The 26,743-nt window shown below is 42.5% G+C and overlaps 2 protein-coding genes across 2 annotated transcripts in view; both read left to right on the top strand.

Moving 5' to 3' along the window:
• LOC143415753 (NLR family CARD domain-containing protein 3-like) overlaps nucleotides 1–22,377 on the top strand; it is a 33,386-nt gene extending 11,009 nt beyond the window's left edge. The window contains exons 4-6 of the mRNA XM_076881174.1: nucleotides 3,466–5,236; nucleotides 5,316–5,489; nucleotides 20,297–22,377. Of these exons, the coding sequence (XP_076737289.1) occupies nucleotides 3,466–5,236; nucleotides 5,316–5,489; nucleotides 20,297–20,357 (2,006 nt within the window). The 3' untranslated portion in view covers nucleotides 20,358–22,377. The remainder of the gene's footprint in view (nucleotides 1–3,465; nucleotides 5,237–5,315; nucleotides 5,490–20,296) is intronic.
• LOC112432436 (protein NLRC3) overlaps nucleotides 1–26,743 on the top strand; it is a 3,307,575-nt gene that overhangs the window by 2,806,466 nt on the left and 474,366 nt on the right. The gene's annotated exons all lie outside the window — the stretch shown is intronic.

The raw sequence follows: 26,743 nt of genomic DNA, 5'->3' as shown, positions 1-26,743 counted from the left end.
AGAAAGAGAGAGCATATTTCTCCTGTTTTGGCTTCCCTTCATTGACTTCCTGTTAAATCCAGAATTCAAAATCCTGCTCCTCACATACAAGGTCTTAAATAATCAGGCCCCATCTTATCTTAATGACCTTGTAGTACCATATCACCCTATTAGAGCACTTCGCTCTCACACTGCAGGCCTACTTGTTGTTCACAGAGTATTTAAAAGTAGAATGGGAGGCAGAGCCTTCAGTTTTCAGGACCCAAAAAGATAGTTGGGTTTTTTTCTGTTGTATTATTGTAGGTTCTTTATCTTACAATATAAAGCACATTGGGGTGACTGTTGTTGTTATTTGGAGGAATTAAAAAAAACGTTTATACTTGAAATTCTTTCATTTATTCTACATATTTATTCATCACTGGCTCCATAGTGTTGTTTATGTAATATGTGAAATGTTGCTAGTATTGATTTGGTGCTGTATAAATAAACATAATTAAATCGAATGTGTCTCTATAAAACCTGCCCTCAGTTATAACTAGAGTTGGATGTCTCGAGACCACTTTTACGTGGTCTTGGTCTCATCTTGGTCTCGACGGACTTTTGTCTTGGTCTCGGTCTCGGTCTCGCTGTTTCGGTCTTGCGTTCTCAAATCGACATAGTGTTCGGGAGATTTGGAGTCAACCATCAGCGGAGCGGGGGGGGTGGCTTACTGGGCTTAAGCCCGGGTCATTTTTTCAGAAGCATGGGGTCTTTTGGAGTGTAATTTTTTAGTTAGATGCCTGACTGACAACTGTATAAAACAAAAACAACACACGAAGCACAGAGCGCACCGTCGTAAATTCCCCCTAATTTTGGTATGATCCGAGCTCAGGCACTAGGCGACTGAGCACAGCACCCATGTGAGCCAGGGGGGAGAAGCTGCTGGCTGCGAGTTTGCTGCAGACAGAGGAGAACTTAAGTTTGACCAGGTACCAAAGCAAATCATTCGTACTGAACTAATAATGTAAATATGACGGTGTATCACAAAAGATTGATATCAAACTGATCACTTGGTTGCGTTACTTGCTCTTCGAGTGAATCAACAAATGGCGAAATGAAAAGCCGAACAGCAACAATGCTGTTTCTTTAGAGATTTACATTTCATATTTTCAGTTGTTACCCTCCACGGCTAAACAAACTCTCTAAATCGGTTTCAATTGTGTACTGATGTACACAATCTTAATGTACAACCTTAAACCGGCTGCTGGTCCCATTTTAATCAAACCAACCCAAAGAGCAGATATTCATGTGTACACAGGAGGTTATTTGAAACCAGATATTTACATACACTTTATGGAGAAAACATAAAAACTTTTTTTTACTGTTAAACATCAATTTAGAGTAAACTTTTGTTTTAGATAAATAAATGTTGAAATATCTTTTGAATTAGTTAAATGTCAGAATAAAAAGAGGGAGCTGTCTATTTTAATCACTTTCATCAAATTTAGGAGTACATGTACACTAAGTTTATTGTTAATTAATAAGAAACTCCAGACGATTCGATTCTGAGCTGAAGAAGCTTCTGATAGGTTTGTAGAGTCCATGTGAGTAAGTTTGTGGCACAGCTGTGGATGCATATAAGGCAAAACACAGAGCCTGTTTCTTTGACATGGGAAAATCAAGAGATGTCAACCAAAACACCAGAAAAAGAACTGTGGAGCTCCATAAGTGTGGCTCAATCTGAATACAATTTGGTGCCATTTGCTATTAAGAAATACAGATAGTTTCTCTCTTTACTCTTAAAGTTAACAAATATGTTTTTTATATTTATCAATCTAAAAAAATAAACATTTAGTCTGATTTGATGTTACAATTAAAAAGTGTTTGTGTTTTTATCTGAAGAGTACATAAATATGTGGTTTCAACTGTATAGTTGATGATGTTGGTGTTTGGCTTGATTGTCAGCACAAAGAGGGAGAGAGAGGGAGGGAGAGAGAGAGAGAGAGAGAGAGAGAGGAGCAGAGAGGGAGAGAGAGAATGAGGACAGAACAGAGATGAACAAGAGCAGGTGAGACACACATGTTAGTCAAATGGTTGTTTGCCAAAACTCATCAGAACATGTATCTAGTACCTAGTGTTTCTTTTTAGATACCATTTGTTACTTTTCAAATTCTATATTTATTACGTTTGCACAACAAGGCTACATAATTATATAAACTTTTCTCAATCTAAATATTGTACTTTGGTAGAATTAAAAAATAAGTGTAGTGCAGGTCTATGATGATTTTTTAGTGCTACTATCATCTAGTTCTGATTCTGGTTCTGTCTTGGTTACTGTTGTAGTCCTGTTTTAATTCCAGATCAGTTCTGGGTCTGGTTGAATTGGGGTTTAGTCCCTGTGTCTTGATACAGGCCCGACTTTGTTCTGCCTTGTTGCTTAATTAAAAAACTAGTTTAAGGTGTCCTGCATATGTATATAGAATAGCATCTGGCTGCAGTTTAAAGACTTTTTTTGTCTCGGTCTTGGTCTTGGTCTCGTCTCGTCTCAGTCTCGGTCTTGGTCTCGTCTCAACTTGGTCTTGGTCTTGTCTTGGTCTCGATACCCTCTGGTCTTGGTCTTGTCTTGGTCTCGGATTAGGCGGTCTTGACTACAAGTCTAGTTATAACCCAAGTGTCAGGGCTCAATGGCTCATGAAAAGGAATGGAGTCAAGCACAGAACCAAAAAACGGAGGCTGAGTGACTTTTAACAGAAATATATTTTACTAGATTTCTTGACGGAGAAAGCTGAATCACGGCTAAATTCAACAGCAAGCGAGGTATTATGAGAAGTGCAGAGCTGAGGCCAGAACATAAGCTGAGGCAGGTCAAAGGAACAACGGGGGCAGAATCGGGCGAATAGAAACTATCCAGGATCACTGGAACAAAGGAGATAATAATCAGAGTGGTCCACAGTGTAGTGAATGAGTCCAAGATTTAAAAACTAAGAGGTGTTACGTGGCTGCAGGTGGAGATCAGCTGGAGGAGGAGATGAATTAAATCTGGGTACAGAGTGAGATGTGGGTGCACAGGGAGGCAGGCAGCTGAGGATGGCAGTTTGCAAGAGGGAGTTTTCCCAGCAGTGGCAGGCCAGAATCCTGAGGCGTGACTTATGGCGAGAGTTGGAAGATGTATCCAGGTGCCGACTAGGGAACAGGAAAAGAGGGTTACGCGAAACAAGCTGAGGAGCACAAGACAAAATGTGAGGCAGAGAACTGACTGTGCTAAGCACACAATCTGGAGAAGGTTCATTGTGAGTGCTGCTCATAGATACTGCCGGAGTAATTGGCAACAGGTGAGGAGCACGGAGGAGTGAGGAGGGCTCCACCCAGGGGAGGAGAGCTGATGCTGTGGAAAGTTACTCAGACTCACTCGGATCATGACACCAAGAGTCCAGTGAACTGAACACATAACCACAGTAACCAGAATGCAGTTTTCTCATTTGTGTCATTTGCTGTTTATTCATGCAGAGATTCTCACTGAGTGTCAGCTCAAACTCAAGTCAGACCTGAAGCAGAAGTTCCAGTGTGTGCTCGAGGGGATTTCTACAACAGAAAACCCGACCCTCCTGAGTCAGATCTACACAGAGCTCTACATCACAGGGGGAGGGACTGCAGAGGTCAATGATGAACATGAGGTCAGACAGATTGAAACAGCATCCAGGAAACCAGACAGACCAGAAACAACCATCAGACAAGAAGACATCTTTAAACTCCCACCTGGAAGAGATAAACCAATCAGAACAGTGCTGACAATGGGAGTGGCTGGCATTGGGAAAACAGTCCTAACACAGAAGTTCACTCTGGACTGGGCTGAAGACAAAGCCAACCAGGACATCCAGTTCATGTTTCCATTCACTTTCAGAGAGCTGAATCTGCTGAAAGAGGAAAAGTTCAGCTTGGTGGAACTTGTTCATCACATCTTTACTGAAACCAAAAAAGCAGGAATCTACATCTTTGAAGACTTCCAGGTTGTGTTCATCTTTGATGGTCTGGATGAGTGTCGACCTCCTCTGGACTTCCACAAAACTGCAATCCTGACTGACCCTAGAAAGTCCACCTCAGTGGATGTGCTGCTGATAAACCTCATCAGGGGGAAACTGCTTCCCTCTGCTCGCCTCTGGATAACCACACGACCTGCAGCAGCCAATAAGATCCTTTGTGACATTGTTGACATGGTGACAGAAGTCAGAGGGTTCACTGACCCACAGAAGGAGGAGTACTTCAGGAAGAGATTCGGAGATTCGGAGCAGGCCAGCAGCATCATCTCCCACATCAAGACATCACGAAGCCTCCACATCATGTGCCACATCCCAGTCTTCTGCTGGATCACTGCTACAGTTCTGGAGTTTGTCATGAAGAACAAAGAGAGCAAAGATCTGCCTAAGACTCTCACAGAGCTCTACCTACGCCTTGTGCTATTTCACCTAAAAACGAAGGACATCAAGTATGATGGAGGAGCTGAGACAGAGTCATGCAGGAAGATCATTGAGTCTCTGGGAAAACTGGCCTTTGATCAGCTGCAGAAAGGAAACCTGATCTTCTATAAATCAGACCTGACAGAGTGTGGCATCGATATCAGAGCAGCCTCAGTGTACTCAGGAGTGTTCACACAGATCTTTAAAGCTGATGAGTGCCACATGTTCACCGGTGTCGTTTACTGTTTCGTCCATCTGAGCATTCAGGAGTTCTTTGCTGCTCTTCATGTCTATCTGACCTTCATCAACTCTGGAGTCAACCTGCTTAAGAAACAATCTCCTCGCTTTAAAATCTTCCAGAAAACACTTACTGTAAAAGACTTCTACCAGAGTGCTGTGGACAAAGCCTTAAAGAGTCCAAATGGACACCTGGACTTGTTCCTCCGCTTCCTCCTGGGTCTTTCACTGCAGACCAATCAGGATCTTCTATGCATGCTGACAGAGACAGGAAGTAGCTCACAGACCAATCAGGAAACAGTCCAGTACATCAAGAAGAAGCTCAGTGGGAAACTGTCTGCAGAGAAAAGCATCAATCTGTTCCACTGTCTGAATGAACTGGATGATCGTTCTCTAGTGGAGGAGATCCAACAGTCCCTGAGATCAGGACGTCTCTCCACAGATCAACTGTCTCCTGCTCAGTGGTCGGCTCTGGTCTTCATCTTACTGTCATCAGATCTGGATGAGTTCGACCTGGAGAAATACTCCCGTTCAGAGAAGGCATTTTTGAAGCTGCTGCCAGTGGTCAAAGCATCCAAGAAAGTGCTGTAAGTGAATCTATGAACAAATATGTTTAATAATGCTAGATGAATAAAAGAATATGTCTCCATTGTTATTCTTCCTCAGGCTGAGAGATTGTAAACTCTCAAAAAGAAGCTTTGAAGCTTTGTCTGAAATTCTCAGCTCCCCATCCAATCATCTGAGAGAGCTGGACCTGAGCTCGAACTACCTGCAGGATTCAGAATTGGATTTGCTGTGTGTTGGACTAAAGAGTCCTGACTGTAAACTTGAAACTCTCAGGTAAGGATACAGACGTTTTGACACTTTTTGACTCTTAAATCTGTAAGTTTATCTTGATGCGGACATTCAAAGTCAGCACAATTTTCCTTTTAAGTTCCTGAGTTTATATTTTTGACTGTCAGGTTGTCTGGACAGATGTTTTTATTTTATTTTATTTTTTTACTTGTCCCTAAAGTCAGAACTAAACCCACATGTAGATGACTTTCAAATTCAAATTCAAATTCAAATTCAAATTTTATTTGTCACGTACACAGTCATACACAGTACGATATGTAGTGAAATGCTTGGACAACTGCTCGTGACCTAAAGAAAACAAAAAAGGAAAAGGCTATGAATAAGATAGGAAATAAATATGAAAAATTAAAAAGGGTAAATTTAACTAGGAAGGAATAAAATATAAATTAAGGTTAAAAATGAAATAACTGTACAACACAAATTAGAATGAAGGGTAAATTTAACTGGGAAAGAATAAGATAAAATACATAAATTAAAGTTGAAAATAAAATAACTGTACAACAAAATACACAATATAGAACTATATAAGAATGTATGAAGAAATATAAATAAATATATACACAATAACAGCAGCTGTACAAGTATTAGCTTGAAATGAAGAATATAGTGTCCAGTGTTGTGCAATCCACATTATGTCTTGTGCAGTGCAAATATGCTTAAAGTGATTTAAGTGATGAAGTGAAAACAATGTCCAGAATGTCCAGTGTGTGTGTAAGAACTGTATGTGTGGGTCAGTACTGTGTGGTGGTGTGATTGAGAGACCGTATCGCCTGCGGGAAGAAGCTCCTCCTCAGTCTCTCTGTGTTGGTCTTCAGGGAGCGGAATCGCTTTCCTGACCTCAGCAGAGAGAACAGTCTGTTGTTGGGATGGCTGAGGTCCTTCACGATCTTCCTGGCCTTGGTCCAGCACCGCCTGCTGTAGATTGAGTGCAGGTCAGGGAGCTCGGAGCGGATGGTGCGCTCAGCTGATCGCACAACCCTCTGTAGAGCTCGTCTGTCCTGCATGGTGCTGTTCCCGAACCAGGTTAAGATGTTTCCCGTCAGGATGCTCTCTATGGTGCACGAGTAAAAGTTCCTGAGCACCTTGGAGGGCAGTTGGAAGTCTCTCAAGCGGCGTCCGGGTACACACCGGCTCACTCCTTGGCGGCTCGCTCGGGCCACTTCGGAGGTGGGGTGCCCCCGGCCTCTCGGCCTGGGGCTCGGTCACTCAGGCACAGCTGGCTGCCGGCGGAGCTCACGGGCGCGTCACTGCAACTCCCCCTGGCTTCTGCTCCGCGGCTGCTGAATGAGCCCTCATCTGGGACTCTCCTTAGCTCTTACTGGGACAGTGGCGCGGCTGCCCCTCTGTGGGTCTTCCTTGGTCTCTTGTGTTCTGGGGGCCTCTGGATGTCTGGAGTTTTGATCTCCTCCATACCTGCTTGATACCATAGAGGACAGGGCTGTGGCTCCCCACACTCCCTAGCAGATCATTACATGGAGAAACCTTTGGAATGCAAGCATGCTGATCCACACAGGTATGCACACAGGTGTACACATGGGTATTCATAGACGCGGACTACAGCTTTCTTGGCTGCTGCCTCAAAGCACACTGTGCGCTGGCTATCTTGCGTGCTGCACAATATCGTTTATTATTTAGTAACTATCGATATCTACTGCTAGCTAGTTTATTGTGATGGTGCTTTTTTTTTCTTATTATGTTGCTCTTTGTTGTTTGCTTTCTCCTCTGTTTTTTTTTCTCCATACAGGTGACCCAGGAGTTTTGTTTTTTTTGTTTGTTTGTTTTTTTCTCTCTTCCCCCCCTTCTCACTGTCTCTTCTCCCCTTTGGTTTTCTTTTTTTCTCTCCCTCTCTTTCTTTCATTCTTTCCCCCTGTCCTATCCCACAGTCATGTCTGTCCCGTTTGTAGCAACTGAAAATAAAATAAATTCATAATTATAATAAAGGTCAATCAAATGGACCAATATGGCAAGGCCATGATGATCCACTTGGTAAAATAAATCCGCTTGGCATCTTTCTTGGCCTTAAGACAACAATTCTGATGGCTAAAGATCCAAACGGGACAAAAAAAAAAAAAAAAGGAAGTCTCTCGAGCGTCTGAGGTGGTAGAGACGCTGTTGGGCCTTTTTCACCACGGTGTTGATGTGACAGGACCATGACAGGTCCTGCGTGATGTGAACTCCGAGGTATTTGAAGTTGTCCACTCTCTCCACTGGGCACTCGTTGATGACGGGGGTCTGGTAGTTCCTCTCCTGCTTAGTGCTGAAGTCCACTATCAGCTCCTTTGTCTTACTGATGTTTAGAAGGAGGTTGTTCCTCTGGCACCAGTTCTCCAGATTCCTAATCTCCTTCAGGTAGGCCGTCTCGTTGTTATCAGAGATCAGGCCCACCACGACGGTGTCGTCAGCAAACTTGATGATGGTGGTGGAGCTGGTAGTGGCCACACAGTCATATGTGTACAGAGAGTACAGCAGGGGGCTCAGAACACACCCCTGGGGGGCTCCAGTGCTGAGAGTGGTGGAGGCTGAGACATGTCGGCCCATCCTTACTGCCTGTGGTCTGCCAGTTAGGAAGTTGGAGATCCACTGACACATAGATGAGCTGAGTCCCAGATGCTCCAGCTTGGTGGTGAGTGTGGAGGGAATTATGGTGTTAAATGCAGAGCTGTAGTCTATAATAATAATAATAATAATAATAATGGATACTTTATTGATCCCCATGGGGAAATTACTTGTTTTTCTCTGCATTTGACCCATTCACTCAGTGAAGCAGTGGGCAGCCCACTAAGCAGGCGCCCGGGGAGCAGTGTGTAGGGACGGTACCTTGCTCAGGGGTACCTCAGGGTAGCCGTTAAGTGGATTCGAACCGCCGACCTTCCGATCATGGGGTGCCCACTTTACCTACTGAGCTATCCCTGCCCCCTATGAAGAGCATTTTAACATAATTCCCCCTTCTAGTGTCCAAGTGAGTAAGTGATGTGTGGAGGAGATGAGAGATGGCATCGTCTGTGGAACGATTTGGACGGTAAGCAAACTGTAGTGGGTCCAGTGTGTCTGGTGGTGAAGAAATGATGAAGTCTCTGACCAGGCGTTCAAAGCACTTCATCACTACTGAGGTGAGGGCTACAGGGCGATAGTCATTGAGAGAAGCAGGGTGGGGTTTCTTCGGGACAGGAACAATGATGGACTCTTTGAAGCATGTGGGGATCACCGACTGAGATAAAGAGATGTTGAATATCTCAGTGAACACAGGAGCTAGCTGGTATGCGCAGTCTCTTAGGATACGACCTGGGATGCCGTCTGGTCCTGCTGCTTTCCTGGTGTTCACTCTCTTGAAGGCTCTCCTTACTTCATGCTCGGAGATGACGAGCACGTTTCCGGTGCTGGCAGTATCTTCCTGTCTGCAGCCGTTAGCGCCGCTAGCACTAGCATTGTTGGAGTCCTTAGCTGCAGCCTCAAAGCGAGCATAGAAAGTTACTGGAGCAGCCTTCCTGAAGACAGCAGTGTGTTTTCATGCTTTTAAAGCCAAACTCACCTTTCAGACCTGGCTTTCATTTATTATCTATTTTTATTTGTTTATTATATATTTATTTCTACTGTTTAACTACTGCTCACATCTTTTATCCTCCTTTTTAATTGTTCATTTCTTTTTACCCAGTGTTTCTATATTGCACTTTGTATTTGTCATCTATATTTATCATGCACTACTTTGCTCATTTATTGTTTGGTTTTAATGTTATTAAATTCCGGTCCTTTGGTATTCTTTACGGCCAAAAAGACACGGCTCAAAAGTGGTCTTTTTACTTTAAAAGATTATCTTTATTTTACATATCCGGATATGGAGACCTGAACACACAACCCCAGGTCTGAAGCACAAAACAGCAAGCCTAGTCATTTATATAGACATCACACACACTTTAAGTTTCGACCAAACACTCTGCTTAGTTTCACTTTTCGCCTGCAAAAGCATGTAATTTCCTGTCAGTCCTGTCGGCACAGAGTGTACTCAGATTTGGGCCTTTCTTATAAAGCAATATAATCAGCATATAAGTATTTAAGATTATAAATTTAAACCTCAACAATGTTCTTACCTGGGGTCCGTTCTTCGTACCTCGCTTACTACATCCAAGATCAAATCATCGCGCCAACTTTGAGCTTGCTATTCCGGTACTCCGAACACACCTGTTGTTGACGATTAGTATAGCTGGATGAAGTAATGTGAGATCACTGGGTGGCTTAACAGGGGCTACGCATCGATAGTAGAAACATTGATCGGCAACCCTTTGTTTGTTTATTGATTTCACACAGATACATACAGGTCATTTCCTAAAAAAGGGAAATGTACTATTAACATTCTATTACATGTATGTGATTATTACAGATGTAATTCATATTTCAGAGTAGTAATTGTAAATTACTTCGTGTAATCAAGATGAGAGACCACGGCTATAAAAGCGAAGGTGGATTTGGGAAGTCTGTCGCAGCCATGTCCTGTCCGTATACGCGAGCCACCCACTGCGGAAGGTGCAAGATTGATAAGGAGAGTCCTCAGAATCCAGCGTATATTGCGGGACAGACAGGATCCTTTAGCTCAGCGCGACAGTGTGCTCATAGAGAGATATCGATATTCCCGTGAGGGTATTATTTACTTAACCAACTTGTTGACGAGGGGGTGCAGGACCACCACCTGTCTTTTTTGCTCTGCCCTTTTCTTGGTTGCTGTTATGAACAAACAGATTATTCCAGGGTCTCTTTCCAAGAGACGAAAAGCAATATAAGTGATAAATATTACCATTCTGTAGAATATTCTTATATTTCACTTTTACTTGTTCCCATGTTCTAGTGGGTCCTGTTGTGGCTCTAATGTGAAAGAGGATAAAATATAACATATTATAATATAATGTAATATAATATTGGATAATATAGTGTAATATAATAAATCTACCCTACCGCCTACTGGTGTTGGCCAGAGGGGCCGATGGCGCGATATGGCAGCCTGGCTTCTGTCAGTCTGCCCCAGGGCAGCTGTGGCTACAACTGATTAAACTCTGAAACTCCTGAAATCCCTCACTCAAGAGTTCTTGCTCTGCTGCCGAAAAGTACCGAGCGCGCTCCTTCGACATTTCCGCCGACCAATCAGAGGGTTGCCGATCAATGTTTCTGCTATCGATGTGTAGCCCCTTTTACGACACCCAGTGATCTCACATTACTTCATCCAGCTGTACTAATCGTCAACAGCAGGTGTGTTCGGAGAACCGGATTAGCGAGCTCACCGTTAGCGCGATGATTTGGTCTTGGATGTGTCATTTGATCTTGGATGTAGTAAGCGACGTACGAAGAACGGGCCCCAGGTCTCTGGTTTGTTTGTTTGTTTGTTTGTTTGTTTCTTTGTTTGTTTGTTTGTTTGTTTTGCTCAGTTCTGTTTTTCTGAGGTTTTTTAAGTTATTAAATTTGTAACTCTAGTGATTTGTGTATGTGACAGAGAGGCACTGCTAGGGATTTTTTGACACAAGTTGTTCTTGTAAAATCAGTCTGTGGAGGTTCTCAGACATCCAGGTCACCGTAGTCTAAGGAGCTTGGAAAGAAAAGCGTCTTCTTTAAGTTTCCTTGAAGATGTTTCACCTCTTATGAGAGGGTCAAATGGTGGAGTAGGGCAGTCAGTGAAAGGGCAATGGTGGTGGCTCAGGGTTTGTATGTTTGGGAGGTTCAGAGGGAAAAGATGAATGCAGGTCTGGAGTTGGTGTGTGAGAGCAGGGAGTGAATTCAGCATCCTGACAACCTGGATGAAGCTGTCTCTCAGTCTCCTGGTTCTGGCCCGGAGGCTCTTCAGTCTCCTCCCTGATGGCAGCAGGTCCTGTGGAGAAGGGAAATTATTTTACTGCTATTGTTTAATAATTGTCATTATTACCATTGCATTAATAATATAATCTGCAGCATGGATATTGCATTCAGAGGTTTAAACAGTGTCTCTTTCAGAAAGACTGAGTTGCAGGCTGACAGGAAGTTGTATGCAGAAGTGAAAGCAGATAGTTATTTTGAGTCGCAGGCTAAGACGAGGCTTTAACAATGTAACAGATAGCTTTAAGAAGGCCTTAAGCAGTTATGACTATTTCATACACAATGCATATCTGTGCTTATTAAAGAGTTGGAGCTCGGTCAATTAATTGGGGGTCGGAAGCTTTGTTCGGCGCGATGTTCGGACAATCTATTGTGCAAGTGACTTGGAGCCATAGAAGGAATCGCAATACATGCTTACAAAACACTTATATCAGGTCATTTTATATTAAGGTTTAAGTAGAGGTTCTTGATTAAAACATTTATTTAGTAGAAGACATACACATAGTCTCAGTGAGCCTCTGGTCTGGTAAAAGGTCAGAAGTGCAACAGGTGAATTGAGAAAGAGCATTTGAGGACGAGACACAGACAGTAGGTGAAGAGGTGACACAAAGAGCAGGTGAGGTCAACACATACACACACATTAGTTAAATTTATTTAGAGGAACCGTCCTTGTTGTCTAGACAAGAAAGAGGAACAATTCACTTTAAGATAAGAACGGAAAGTACCACGCCATGAAAATAGAAGATGATTTTCTAGGTGAAAAGTCATGATGATGTTGATCTGATCTATGTATAAAATGTACCGGTGACGCATGAAGGGGCGTCAGTAAACAAACCCTGATGCTATAAAATATATGTTCATGCTTTGATTAAGTCGAGGACTACTGGCTGTCTGCGTACAGAGTGTCTTCCCACGCGTGTGAATTAAAATCTTCGTTTGACTTCACCCGGCCGGACCAGTGTGGTTATTTTTCGATCACCTCTTGTACCCTTCCTCAATTCTTGAATCTTAACAGTCCTGACAAGCATGTTGATAGTGTCACCACCCGATCGTTGGGGGGTGGAGTCTTCTGTGCTGGGGTGTCGTTCTGTGTCTCAAAGCAAGAGAAAATTTCACTTAGCTCTTACGGTAATATGGTGGACCCGACAGCGGTCTGAGGAGTGGGCTTGTAGTCTGTGATGGTCTGTATCCCTTGCCACAGCCTCTGAGTATCTCTGCTGTCACTGAAGCTTTGCAAAATCCTCCTGGAGCACTGCATTTCCACCTCTCTGATGCATGTGACAGGTTTGCCCTTGCTGTTGTTAGGCTCACCTCATCCCCAGCTTTCAAGGCTGCATTTCTCACCCTCAGGAGCCTGTAGACCTCACCTGTGAGCCATGGTTTCTGATTGGCCTGGACAGTGGTCTCTATGACCTCATCGATGCCTTTTGAGATGTAGCCAATGACATTTTCTGTATATTCCTGCAGGTCTGTGGTGTTGTCATGTGTGGCGGCCTGTTTAAGGATCTCCCAGTCTGTGGTGGAAAAGCAGTATTGCAGGTCCTTCTGGCCACACACGTACCTGCTTACGAACTGGTTTAGTGACTTTGACCAGGGGCCTGTATGCTGGCATTAGCATAACAGTGATGTGATCAGAGGCACCAAAGTGGGTGGGGGGCTTTGTAATCTCCTCTCTGGGTGGTGAAAACATTATCCAAAAAGTCGTTTCCTTGTGTTGGAAATTCAATGTGTCTATGCAGTAGTAAACATAGGGGGTGTCCAAATTCATGGGCTGCATCCTCCTGAGGACGCATTTGTAGACCGATTACGTCACAGCGACACGATGAAGGCTGTCCAAATTCATAGACTCCTCCGAATGCAGCCGACCAATGCGTCCTCCTTTTCCCCAAAATTAAAGGATGGGTCGGGTGTGTCCTTCGTGGCCCACCATATCCCAGAATTCATAGCGTGGCCCATCCAATTCCACTTTCCGGCAATGGCGGTCGCTACTAAGTTTTCAATATTACTCTTATTACTCTTTCTGGGTCACAAAATAAACTTTTAACATATTTTCAGGTGAGAATGTAGCTGTGTAAACTTTAAATATCTGCTCAGTTTATCAAGATATCGCATATTTGCAAAAGTGCTCCGACGTTTCTGAGACGTCTGTTACCCACCAGCTCGATAGCTCGCCGAGAGCTCGAGGGTCAGTAGAGCCGCCGAGAACAGCAAACTCCCGGCACATCATGTTCAGATCACCGCGGTCTTTCGCTACTCAGGTTAAACGTAATATATAAGTGACTTAGACAACCTAAAAATGTTATTGTTTGACTTTTTTCAGTGTTTTATTTGTTCCTGAGTAAATCAGTTTGGCTGAGATTAAAGTTATTAGATTAGATTAGACAAAATAAACCTTTACAGTGGCAAAAGTATTCGGTCCCCTTGAACTTTAACACATTTTGTCACATTACAGCCACAAACATGAATCAATTTTATTGCAATTCCACGTGAAAGACCAACACAAACTGGTGTACACATGAGAAGTGGAATGAAAATCATACATGACTCCAAACATTTTTTACAAATAAATAACTGCAAAGTGGGGTGTGTGTAATTATTCAGCCCCCTTTGGTCTGAGTGCAGTCAGTTGCCCATAGACGTTGCCTGATGAGTGCTAATGACTAAATAGAGTGCACCTGTGTGTAATCTAATGTCAGTACAAATACAGCTGCTCTGCGACGGCCTCAGAGGTTGTCTAAGAGAATATTGAGAGCAGCAACACCATGAAGTCCAAAGAACACAGCAGACAGGTCAGGGATAAAGTTATTGAGAAATTTAAAGCAGGCTTAGGCTACAAAAAGATTTCCCAAGCCTTGAACATCCCACGGAGCACTGTTCAATAGTGATGGGCAGATGAAGCCTCATGAAGCACTGAAGCTTTTCATCCAATTGGTTCACCCCAACGCGAAGCTTCTTGAAGCTTCATTTGCTCTAGCAGGACACCTACTGGACGTAAAAATATTAGTTGGCATGAATTTGAAGAGTGTGGCATTTTGCACACAGCCTGTAAATGTCAACAACAAAAGGAGTGTGTATTGTAGTGATATTGTATATATATTGTAGTGATGGCAGTATACTGTGTATATTTATGCTGGCAGTATGGAAAATGATTATTTGGAAATGCCTAAAATGGAAATGATCATATACTGTGAGGTGAGGTGTGGACAGTGGTTGTGCTTTTGTAACATTGAGGCAAGGACAGTGATTAGTAGGGGTGCAACGATACACAAAATTCACGGTTCGGTTCGGTTCGATACTTTGGTGTCACGGTTCGATATTTTTTCGATACAAAAAAAATGTTCATGCCTTTTTAATTTGTCATTTATTAAAATTATAAATATATATTTTAACTCAAAAGTACAGTTTTTAAATTTAACCCTAACCCTTGTGCGTGTTTTTTATTTTGACAGCGAATGCGAACCACTTATGTGCACCCCTGGTTATATAGCTCGTCATATTGCAGCCACAGAAATTCTTTTGTCCATGAAACCATAAAGCTGCACTTTCTTTTTACCTTATAGTCTGATTTGTCATAACTTCTCCGTTTTGTGGTAAGCTTTTCTTTGGCTGTCACTTCTTCACCCTGACCTGTCTTATTTGGCTCAGCAGAACTAAATTATATATTCTGCTGCTTTTACACACGCACTCACATAAGCTCAGCGATTCTCTGCGCGATCAACTTCTCACATGTTTAAGCTGCGGGAGATTTCACTTGTCATGTTTGCATAGTAAGCTAACGATTAATAAGACAATGTCAGAGGAATTGGTGCACAAATTATCATCACTCACCAATCAGTGCTGTCGCTCTCTATAAACAGTTCGCACGCTTGCAAAGTGAAAGCAAAAAAACAAGCGCAAATTCAAACGCGATTTCAATATGTCACATATTGACAGTGGCTCACCGATGCCAATGACATAATTACCCAGCTACATTTCCGAAAGAATGCAAAAGCATTGACATATATTTTTCCTTCCTACAATAGCCCGACGGGCAGGGCAGAGATAGATTTTGGTACCCCGACTGAAAAAATCGCTAGCCCCGGGACGTCGGGCTAGCGATATTGCGAGCCCTGTATCTGATTGAGGAATCACTCATCTTTGTCTTTGCACTAGGATAATGTCGGTGTAAATGTGCAGTCATATTCGTTATGTTCCCACTAGTGCTTTCAGGTTAATCTTGTTGAAATGACCTTAACGCCACAACACGGCAAATCTCCGTTAACGAGCTACCGCCGATCGCCCCGTGCATGGGGCTAGACGGCCAACACGTTAACGAGCTAACTGCGCTAACACACTAGCTCCCACCCATGTAATTGAGCATTGCACGGCACATCCAACATACTGTTTTACTTTAGTCCATGACTCGCTTACCTTCAGGGTCATACGTCACATGAAAACCAAAATAATTCCAAATGCCAGATCTGAATGAGGGTGGGCGAGGTCCAAGTTGCAAGGAGTGCTTAACTTCTGTCTCGCTAGCTTGCCCTGCGCTCTTCCTTCTGACGATGCTGTCTGTGTTGAGCGCTCAGTGGATCTGCGCTGGACAGTACAGCCTAGGCGGAGTAGTCGAACGCAGATTCACTGAGCGCTCAACACAGACAGCATCGTCAGAAGGAAAGTTGATAAAATAAATTACAAATTTTGTATTGTTCGATACATATGCGTACCGAACCGAAAGCACTGTATCGAACGGTTCAATATTGATAAGAATATCGTTGCACCCCTAGTGATTAGTGTTTAGGGGACACATCATTGGTTTTTATTTAAAAACAACAGTTTCTCCACTGTGGCAGGTCGTAGGCGATTTCTTTTTTTTCCAAACTGTCTCTAACTCTCACTAACCGCAACTCTCCATCAAACGCCCACATTTTGAATGGGGTCTGAGGGGTTTATATCGCTGTCATAGCTCGCGGCAAAGTTTGAACCGCTTCCTGAACCAGTCACGTAGTACAGCCGGACAGCGAGGCTTCGGACGTCATCATTTTCAGCTCCTCCCATAAATGAAGCAAGCCTCGATACGCGCTTCGCGGAAACGCCCCCTCCATTACTCGACACACGCTTCGAAGCCTCGATACAGAACGTCACATCACTACTGTTCAAGCCATCATTCAGAAATGGAAGAAGTATGGAACAACTGTAAACCTACCAAGACAAGGCTGTCCACCTAAACTCACAGGCCGAACAAGGAGAGCGCTGATCAGAAATGCAGCCAAGAGGCCCATGGTGACTCTGGATGAGCTGCAGAGATCTACAGCTCAGGTGGGGGAATCTGTCCATAGGACAACTATTAGTCGTGCACTGCACAAAGTTGGCCTTTATGGAAGAGTGGCAAGAAGAAAGCCATTGTTAACAGAAAACCATAAGAAGTGCCGTTTGCAGTTTGCCACAAGCCATGTGGGGGACACAGCAAACATGTGGAAGAAGCTGCTCTGGTCAGATGAGACCAAAATGGAACTTTTTGTTCAAAATGCTCTGTGTGGAAAACTAACACTGCACATCACTCTGAACACACCATCCCCACTGTCAAATATGGTGGTGGCAGCATCATGCTCTGGGGGTGCTTCTCTTCAGCAGGGACAGGGAAGCTGGTCAGAGTTGATGGGAAGATGGATGGAGCCAAATACAGGACAATCTTGGAAGAAACCCTCTTGGAGTCTGCAAAAGACTTGAGACTGGGGCGGAGCTTCACCTTCCAGCAGGACAACGACCCTGAACATAAAGCCAGGGCAACAATGGAGTGGTTTAAAACAAAACATATCCATGTGTTAGAACGGCCCAGTCAAAGTCCAGATCTAAATCCAATCAGGAGTCTGTGGCAAGATCTGAAAACTGCTGTTCACAAACGCTGCCCATCTAATCTGACTGAGCTGGAGCTGTTTTGCAAAGAAGAATGGGCAAAGATTTCAGTCTGTAGATGTGCAAAGCTGGTAGAGACAGACCCTAAAAGACTGGCAGCTGGAACTGCAGCAAAAGCTGGTTCTACAAAGTATTGACTCAGGGGCTGAATAATTACGCACACCCCACTTTGCAGTTATTTATTTGTACAAAATGTTTGGAATCATGTATGATTTTCGTTCCACTTCTCACGTGTGCACCACTTTGTGTTGGTCTGTCACGTGGAAGTCCAATAAAAAATGATTCGTGTTTGTGGCTGTAATGTGACAAAATGGGGAAAAGTTCAAGGGGACTGAATACTTTTGCAAGCCACTTTATTAATCCCCCGGGTGGTTTTCACACAGCTGAATAAACGTCAAACAGAAAACTGATTAAGCAGAAGTGTGAGATGGTCGAGAGTTTACTCCAGTGTCCTGTTATATTTTAGATAGCAAGGAGCAGACAGCTGAGTTTATTAAACTCCACCGAGACAGTGGTGATGCTAATCTGAAGGCTAGACCGTCCCATTTCATAGCCGTTTACTTCTGGCCTACCCGACCTTTGGAGGTATAGTTCTCATCACGCTGATTTATGTCCAAGTTTGATTCTAATTCCGACAGCGGTGATGTTAAAATGGGGTGTAACGTCATCATAGCAGCTTTGACTCAGAGTGATGCTGAAAAACTAGTTCATGCATTTATTACTTCCAGGCTGGACTACTGTAATTCATTATTATCAGGATGTCCAAAAAACTCGCTGAAAAGCCTTCAGCTAATCCAAAATGCTGCAGCAAGAGTCCTGACAGGGACTAGAAAGAGAGAGCAGATTTCTCCTGTTTTGGCTTCCCTTCATTGGCTTCCTGTTAAATCCAGAATTGAATTCAAAATCCTGCTCCTCACATACAAGGTCTTAAATAATCAGGCCCCATCTTATCTTAATGACCTTGTAGTACCATATCACCCTATTAGAGCACTTCGCTCTCGCTCTGCAGGCCTACTTGTTGTTCCTAGAGTATTTAAAAGTAGAATGGGAGGGAGAGCCTTCAGTTTTCAGGCCCCTCTTCTGTGGAACCAGCTTCCAGTTTGGATTCGGGAGACAGACACTATCTCTACTTTTAAGATTAGGCTTCAAACTTTCCTTTTTGCTAAAGCATATAGTTAGGGCCAGAGGTGTGGACTCGAGTCACATGACTTGGACTCGAGTCAGACTCGAGTCATTAATTTTATGACTTTAGACTTGACTTGAAAAAATGTTGTAAGACTTGTGACTTGACTTGGACTTTTACACCAATGACTTGGGACTTGAATTGGACTTGAACCGGTTTACTTGAAAAGACTTGATATTTTACCCCAAATATAAAATTTAACATGCATATTATATAGAGATTGAAAATGTGACGTCATTCACGGGTAGAACCGCAAAGGATTCTGGGAACTCGTGGCAAGCGGTACTAGCGCACGCAGGCTTTCAATTGAAACCAGTCACACAGCGATAAAAAGAAACACAAAAATGTCAAGAAGCTGTTGTGTTATTAACTGCAATAGCTGGTCGCATGACAGCCACGGGAAGCCGACGGGTAAAGAGATCGGTTGTTATCGGATTACGTCGTTGAAGAGAAATTGTTCGAGCCATGTTTCCGAAGTAACAAAGATGCGACTGGATTGCAGCCATTCAAAGATCAAATATAACGTCTCAGAACACTCCAGCTCACAGGATAGTCTGCTCCAAGCATTTCCACAAAGGTCAGTCTGCTGTTGTAGTTAATGCGTCATTTTTCTTAACATAATTGGTGATATAGGTTACAAGCAAGTCTGGCGCTGAACAGAAATTGTCGCGCTATGCTCCTTTGTTTGTTGTGCATAAATAGTGAATTGTCCTGACAGAATATTGTGTTTCGCTTCTGTTATTATGGTACATTGACAAAAACATATACTTTTATTCACAGGGTAAAACAGTTGTTTTGTATCACTAATTGTCCAGTACGATTACAGCATACAATATTATTGTCACTGCTACATTTCTGTGATGCTACCAGAAATTATTTCCACTGCTAATTAACTACCGTTGAGCTCAAAGGTCCTATTAATAAACGGTTAACGAATGTGTATTTATGACGACGATTTGTGAGACTGGTAAACTTATGATACGTACGATGGTCTTTACTTTCTACACGGTGCATTTCAAGGTCCTGCACCCATCCGTCGGTAAACTGTACCTGGGCTTGTTGCAGTGACCGGAAGTTACTAAACTTCATGAGTGTATGCACTCACTCCAAGAACCGTATAATTATAAATATGCATATAAATATGCTACGATGAGATAGCTGACTTCATCTAACTAGCAAATGTTTTCCAGGCTACGTTGGTGATGCAGTTTTTTTTTAAATTATATATTTTTTTAAAATATCATTTATTTATGTATGATATTTTTGTCATGCGATTTTAAAGCCGGTCCTACAAGCGCATCCAAGAATAACATGCAGCTTATCTCAGAACTGTCGGTGAAAATTATTCTTGGAGCTAAGTTTAATTGAGCTGCATTTTAAAGAGGTGCAATTTCACAATTTGTGTATATTTTCTAAGTTCACTATTTTGTCATGTGTTGAGAAAAACACAGATTTAAAAATTACATGGTCTAATATTTACATTTAGCATATAACTGCAACATGCTTTTTTTCGTTTTTTTTTAAAGACTCGAAAGGACTTGAAATTCAAAATTTCAGACTTGTGACTTTACTCGGACTTTTACACCAGTGACTCGACTCTGACTTGCCTGACATTACTTGAGACTTGACTTGAGACTTGAGGATAAAGACTTGAGACTTACTTGAGACTTGCAAAACAATGACTTGGTCCCACCTCTGGTTAGGGCTGGACCAGGTGACCCTGAATACTCCCTTAGTTATGCTGCAATAGATGTAGGCTGCCGGGGGATTCCCATGATGCATTGAGTTTTTCCTTTCCAGTCACCTTTCTCACTCACTATGTGTTAACAGACCTCTCTGCATTGAATCATATCTGTTATTAACCTCTGTCTCTCTTCCACAGCATGTCTTTTATCCTGTCTTCGTTCTCTCACCCCAACCAGCAGATGGCCGCCCCTCCCTGAGCCTGGTTCTGCCGGAGGTTTCATCCTGTTAAAAGGGAGTTTTTCCTTCCCACTGTCGCCAAAGTGCTTGCTCATAGGGGGGTCATATGATTGTTGGGTTTTTCTCTGTATCTATGAAGCGCCTTGAGACGACTTTTGTTGTGATTTGGCGCTATATAAATAAAATTGAATTGAATTGAATTGAATTGAATTGAATTGACTGGCAGCTGCAGTCACGGAGAAACTTGCGTATCTCTGTTCGGGAATAGCAGATAGAGGTAGGCTCTGAGAGGACGGCCAGCGTTTACGCTACGAAGACACGACCGAGTGTTTTAACCTGACAGCCTGAGGTGTTCTTCAGTAAACTGGACTACCCGACAGAAGGACCCGAGGCCCCGCTGCACTTTTTCGGTAAGTTAAACGTGTTTGTAAGCTACTCCGTAACTACCGTCCTTAGCTCGGTCCTGAGACCTAGCTAGCTAAGATGAGCACTCGGCCGTCAGGGTTTGTTTAGCTAACCCGTGCAGGTGAATGAATTTACCCTGACTAAAGAAATCAAGAGAAACGCCCCGGGCTGCTCAGTCACTAATTACCGTTACTGTACTTTTATTACAAGTATTATACTGTAAAGGCAACAGGCTGCACCCTGCTGCAGCTCCTGTGCAGAGCTGAATATTAAATATCTTATTAAACAGCACCATGTTTTCAGTCTCCACATGTGTAAAGACAGTAACACCTACTTTAAAAACCTGGCACTTCAGTAACTCCTCATTAATCTGTAAAAACCGATCAAATAGCAAAGCCCGATATTTACTGAAACCAACGACTTCCTCTTGGCAGCTTAAGTTAAAATTTTAATTTTTCGACTGATTAATTTTTTAGCACTGACTGTATTTTTTATACTGAGTTTGTTGCAAATATTCAGGTTAAAAACTGTCTGAAATATTGTTAATGAGGTATGTTCACAAAGACACATGTGCAGAACTCTGTACAGCTTCCATCCTTTAAGACAAATAGTTTGAAGCATTAATATTTCTTCTTCAATACCAGTGCTGATACCAGTGCTGATACCAGTGCTGATACCACCTCCGTATGTTGTGACCAGGATGCAGCAGCACTGAAACCTGCTCCATCATCACATCTTTGCAGATGTCCATTTATAAAGCTCCAACAACTCAAAGGTGAACATGATATAGGAACATCTGTTCGTATATAAGGCTTTTTTTAAATAAACAGCTCATATGTCAGCTGTCAGCAGAACTGTAGGACTGAAAAAATGTAAGAGAAGAGAAGAACACTCCCGAGTGTGTGAGGACAGAAGGATCAGCTTTGTTTCAGATTTGAGAGATAAACTTTATTTATTTATTTATTTATTTATTAATTTATTTAGGACAGTGCATGTTAATGAACATAAATGTAAAAAAAAATTACATGAATGTAAACATACCAGATTATAGCCAAGGACTAATTTCCATCTGTTGTCCTTAAGCATAAAAAATAGACATAATAATTCATAAAAATTCATCATTCATTCATAATAAAAACTCCGTCACCAAACTTACACACACACACCATTCTGTTCCCAAATAAAACATTAAAACTGTACAATTCATACATGATCGCACACTTGATTTGTCCATAACCAGTTTTTCACCTTTGCCTTAAACAAACTGAGTGTAGAGCATTCTCTAATGGGTTGAGGAAGACTGTTCCACAGATGGCCTCCCTGGACAGAGAGGACGTTCTGCCCAAATGCTGTCCGTCTGTGGGGTATAAACAAGTCTCCTCGGATTGTAGCTCGAGTGGTCCTGTCTGAGCTTTCTTTATGCCTAATGAACTGCTTTAATGGTGGTGGAGCAAGGGAGTGTAAGACTTTATATATTAAACTCACTCTTTTAAGTTTCACCTAGTTATTGAAGTTCAGTAATTTATGTTTTTTAACACATGACAGTGGTGGTGGGAAGTCGGTTTTTTGTCAAGTAGTTTTAAACTTCTTTTATAAATGTTTTCAATAGTTTTAAGTGTTGTTGGACAAGCAAGTGACCAGGACATCAAACAATAGTCCATATGAGAGATGATCATTGAGTAAAAATAAGTTTTTGCAACATTCATATTTAAATTATTACGTATATGATTAAAATTTCGATTATTAAATTTAAGTACCTGGGACACTTTATTTATGTGACTCTTGAAGGATAATGTTGGGTCTAGAATGACCCCAAGATATTTAAATTCTGGAGCTAATTCAAGCTCTACTCCATCATATTTATATTTCAGTTTGTGATGATTGTGTTCTTGTTGTGACTACAGGAGCCGTCCTCAGATTCAGACCTCAGCACCACCCAGTGACAGCAGACAGATCATCCTATAGTTTCACTCTTTGTAGTAACTCCATAATTAACTGATGAAAACAGTCCAAAGGTTAAAGTACCACATGCGCTGTCAGTGACAGCTGCAGCTGTTTAAAGATAAAGTTAAAAGGATGAATCACCCATGTAACTGTGTCACTGTATATCAGCATCAACAGGACCTGAGTTTGGTGTTTCAGAGAGCTGTTGTCTACGTCTGTGTGCTGTCATTGCTCAGTCTGACCGAACGATGGACAGACTCAAGTTTGACTTTGAAACAAACTGTGTTGTTAAACAGTTTCATGGTTCAAAAAACAAAACAATCAAAAACACTTTTTTCATACTTGTGTTAAGTTTTGTATAGAAATGAGACAAAATTGATTGTGAGGTTAAATGTGATAGAAACAGCTCACACTGACATCCATCCTGATCAAACATGAGTGTCATGAAGCCTGTTTGCAGTTGTTTGCACTGTTTTCCACTCTGGATGTTGTTTCTGTTCAGCTGTGAGTATAAAAGGCTCCATTCTACAACCTGTTTGTGTTAGTTGTTCAATAGAAACATTATTTTGTGCTGATGTTGCACTTCTTTTATTCACAACCAAAGAGTTTTTGACGTCCGCATCAAAATACAAAGATCAGTATTGTCTAATGTTTTGGCTGCAGTGTGTTTTTGCAGACAGGTATAACTGAACAGCTTTAGTGTTTAGATTTTTTAAACTTGAGTATGAACTTATACAAAATGCAGCAAGATATTAAAAAAACGTTTGATTATAAAATCGACTATATTGGATTCATATCGATATCGGACATAAAAAGTGGCATCGTTCCATCTCTGCTTTGACTAGAGACACAGCTCTAATCAAAGAGGTGGTCCGCTTGCCTCCGCCCCAGAGAGAAGGGTTACATCTCCTGGGTTTAGGTGCGGCTTGCCCCTCTGAGGGCGGGGGTACCTGGACTTGGGATATAGAGTATGTTTGGGGAGTGCGACGGTCTGTGCAGTTTCTATTTGTGTCTGTCTACACGTTGGGTGAGTGCCGAGTATTTGGTTGTGCATATGGGGTGGGAATGCACGTTTGTGTCCGCGTGCGCCTGTCTATGTGTCAGGTTGGGTCTTAGACTCAACCTCTCTGGGTACATCTCAGGCCCTCCAAAGTACGGAGGCCTATCTCCCCTCACCACACTCCCTGCCGGTGGCTGATGCCCTCAGACGTTGGTGTGTTGGTGGTCCTTGTCGTCTGGGGCTGGGCGCTCATGTATGTACCGGCTCACTCCTGGTGGCCGATTGGCGATTCCCCCCCTTTTGGTGGTCCTCCTCGGGTCCTTGTACTCTGGGGCCTCTGGATATCTGGGGCCTGGATCTCCTCCATACCTGCTTCATACCCTGGTGGACGGGGCTATGGCTCCCCACACTCCCTAGCAGATCGTTACATGGAGAAACCTTTGGAATACAAGCATGCTGATCCACACAGGTGTGCACACAGGTGTACACACGGGTATTCACAGACGCGGACTACACCTTTATGGCTGCTTCCTCTAAGCACATTGTGCGCTGTCTATCTTGCGTGCTGCACAATATCGTTTATTATTTAGTATCTACTGTTATCTACTACTAGCTAGTTTATTGTGATGGTGCTGTTTTTATTATGTTGTTTGCTTTCTCTTCTGTTTTTTTTTCTCCATACAGGTGATCCAGGTGTTTTGTTTGTTTTTCTTTTTTTCTTCCCCCCTTTCTCACCGTCTCTTCTCCCCTTTGGTTTTCTTTCTCTCCCTCTCTTTCTTTCATTCTCTCTCCCTGTCCTGTCCCCCAGTCATGTCTGTCCCGTTTGTAGCAACCGAAAATAAAATAAATTCATAATTATAATAAAGGTCAATCAAATGGACCAATATGGAAAGGCCATGATGATCCACTTGGTAAAATAAATCCGCTTGGCATCTTTCTTGGCGTTAAGACAACAACTCTGATGGCTAAAGATCCAAACGGGACACACACAAAAAAAAAGAGACACAGCTCTGTGTTTTCCAATTTGTCATCGTTTTGAAAATTTACATTTCTTCAGTGTTGAGCAGCAGAAATGAGACTTTCCTGTCAGAGGTCATTTTTAAAAAAATGAGGTGAATCAACCATGAAAACCATGAATCAACATGTGAACATGAGCTGATGCTGCTGAAGTGAAGCAAAGTTACAGAGGTTTGATTACAGACACAGCTGAGAGTTTGTAATCTGTCATCATTTCAAAAAGTTTCCATGGAACAGCAGAAATGAGGCTTTACTGTCAGAGGCCGACAGCACTGAACACAACAGCAGACTGGTGGCTAATAAACAGTGAATGATGCAGAAACAGATGTTTGAAGCTGTTCTTGGAGTACACTGAGAGAGAGAGAGCTGTGCAGGCAGGAACAGCCAAAGTCAGAGAGAATTCATGAGCATATTGATCAAACGTGAAGCAGAGTTTGGATCTTCTTTTGCTGCTGCTTCACTCAGTTTTGGTTGGAGACAGATGAAACCTGCAGCTTCAGGATCTGTGAGCTGTCCACTTTCAGCCCCGACGGCGTGTCCGTGTACGTGCCGTCGAGTGAACGATCCACGCTCTGTGTTTCCATCTTTGTGTGTTTAGCTGCTCTCATTTACTGTTTTAGCTGTTTGCTGCTTGTTGAAATAGTTTGTGAGCTTTAACCTGAGATTCTGGCAAAATACATTTATATTAAACATCGATTCAGGATTGAATGAATCAACATCGTTTTATTCAAATTAAAACCATTTAAATGGGAACATGAATTTTTTACAGCCGCCTCTAATGCTGGGTAATGTCAGCTGGTCCATGTGCAGCTGGCTGTGAGGCTCAGGGAGCGTCTACAAAGTGCAACACTGAAAGAACATCATCCATAAATATTGAGTAAGAACTGGACTCTCATACAGCGAGACTCGAATGCCTTTAAACATCAGCTTATCCTGCTGATCCAAGTCCAACACTGAGTTTGTAAAAACATGTTTGTCAATCATTTTGTTTGGTTTCTGAGGAAAATGATTCAATAAGTTGCTGCTAATACACAACATTTCATCATATTTCCTCATAACCCTCTTTTGTCTGACCATTTGATCCCATTTGAATTTGCAATAAAGGATCCACAGAGTTTGGTGACAATAATGACAGTAGATGTTTGTGTGAAAGTGCTGGAAGCAAATGAGTGTGTGATGTTCTTTCAGTGTTGCACTTTGTAGACGCTCCCTGAGCACTGGTCTCACAGCCAGCTGCACATGGAGACCAGTGTTGTTAGTCCAGGTCAGAAGATGACTTGTTGCAATGAAAATGAGCTTGTAGTTTGTCTGCTTTAATAATGTGACTGGAAAAAGGTGTTGGACTTCAAATATGTCCATTTCTGTCACACTTCACCTTTAAAAGTGAAGCCATGTGGTTCCTGGAAGGAAAAACACGACTTTTTCAAGTCTTTGTCCTGTTTTTATGAGAAATGTACGACTTTAATGTGAAACATTCAGAGTTTTTTCTCTTGTTGTGTTTGTTTGAAGCTGCTTCCTGTTGGCTTCAGCTGTTTGGAGTTTCCATTTTCTAAACTTCTACATTCTGAACCTTCTTCAGCTCTGAACAGATGATGAAACACTGAATGATTTCAAGCTCTTTGTCTAATAAACTTACATCTTTCATTCTTTATACAGATTGAAGAGCTGTGGTTTGTCAGAGATCAGCTGTGATTATCTGGCAGCAGCACTGAAGTCCAACCCCTCCCATCTGAGACAGCTGGACCTGAGCGACAACAACAAGCTGCAGGATCCAGGAGTGAAGCATCTGTGTGGTTTCCTGGAGAGTCCAGGATGTAAACTTGAAACTCTGAGGTCAGTCAGCATGTTTTAGTTGTGCTGAGATGAATATGATGTGAAAGTTGTGCTGACACTAAACTGCAGACATCAGGCTGATATTATACTGATCCACACTGAGGATCTTCATGGTAAAGTCTGTTTTCTTCTTCTCTGGTTTAGTCCATTGACTGCAGCAGAACATTGTTCACATTTCAAACAGTGATACTCAACGTATGGCCCGCG

The sequence above is a fragment of the Maylandia zebra genome, unplaced genomic scaffold (assembly GCF_041146795.1).
Source record: "Maylandia zebra isolate NMK-2024a unplaced genomic scaffold, Mzebra_GT3a scaffold03, whole genome shotgun sequence".
NCBI classification, from domain to species: domain Eukaryota; kingdom Metazoa; phylum Chordata; class Actinopteri; order Cichliformes; family Cichlidae; genus Maylandia; species Maylandia zebra.
Note: the sequence above shows the minus strand (reverse complement) of the source record. Positions and strands in the feature narration are given on the sequence as shown.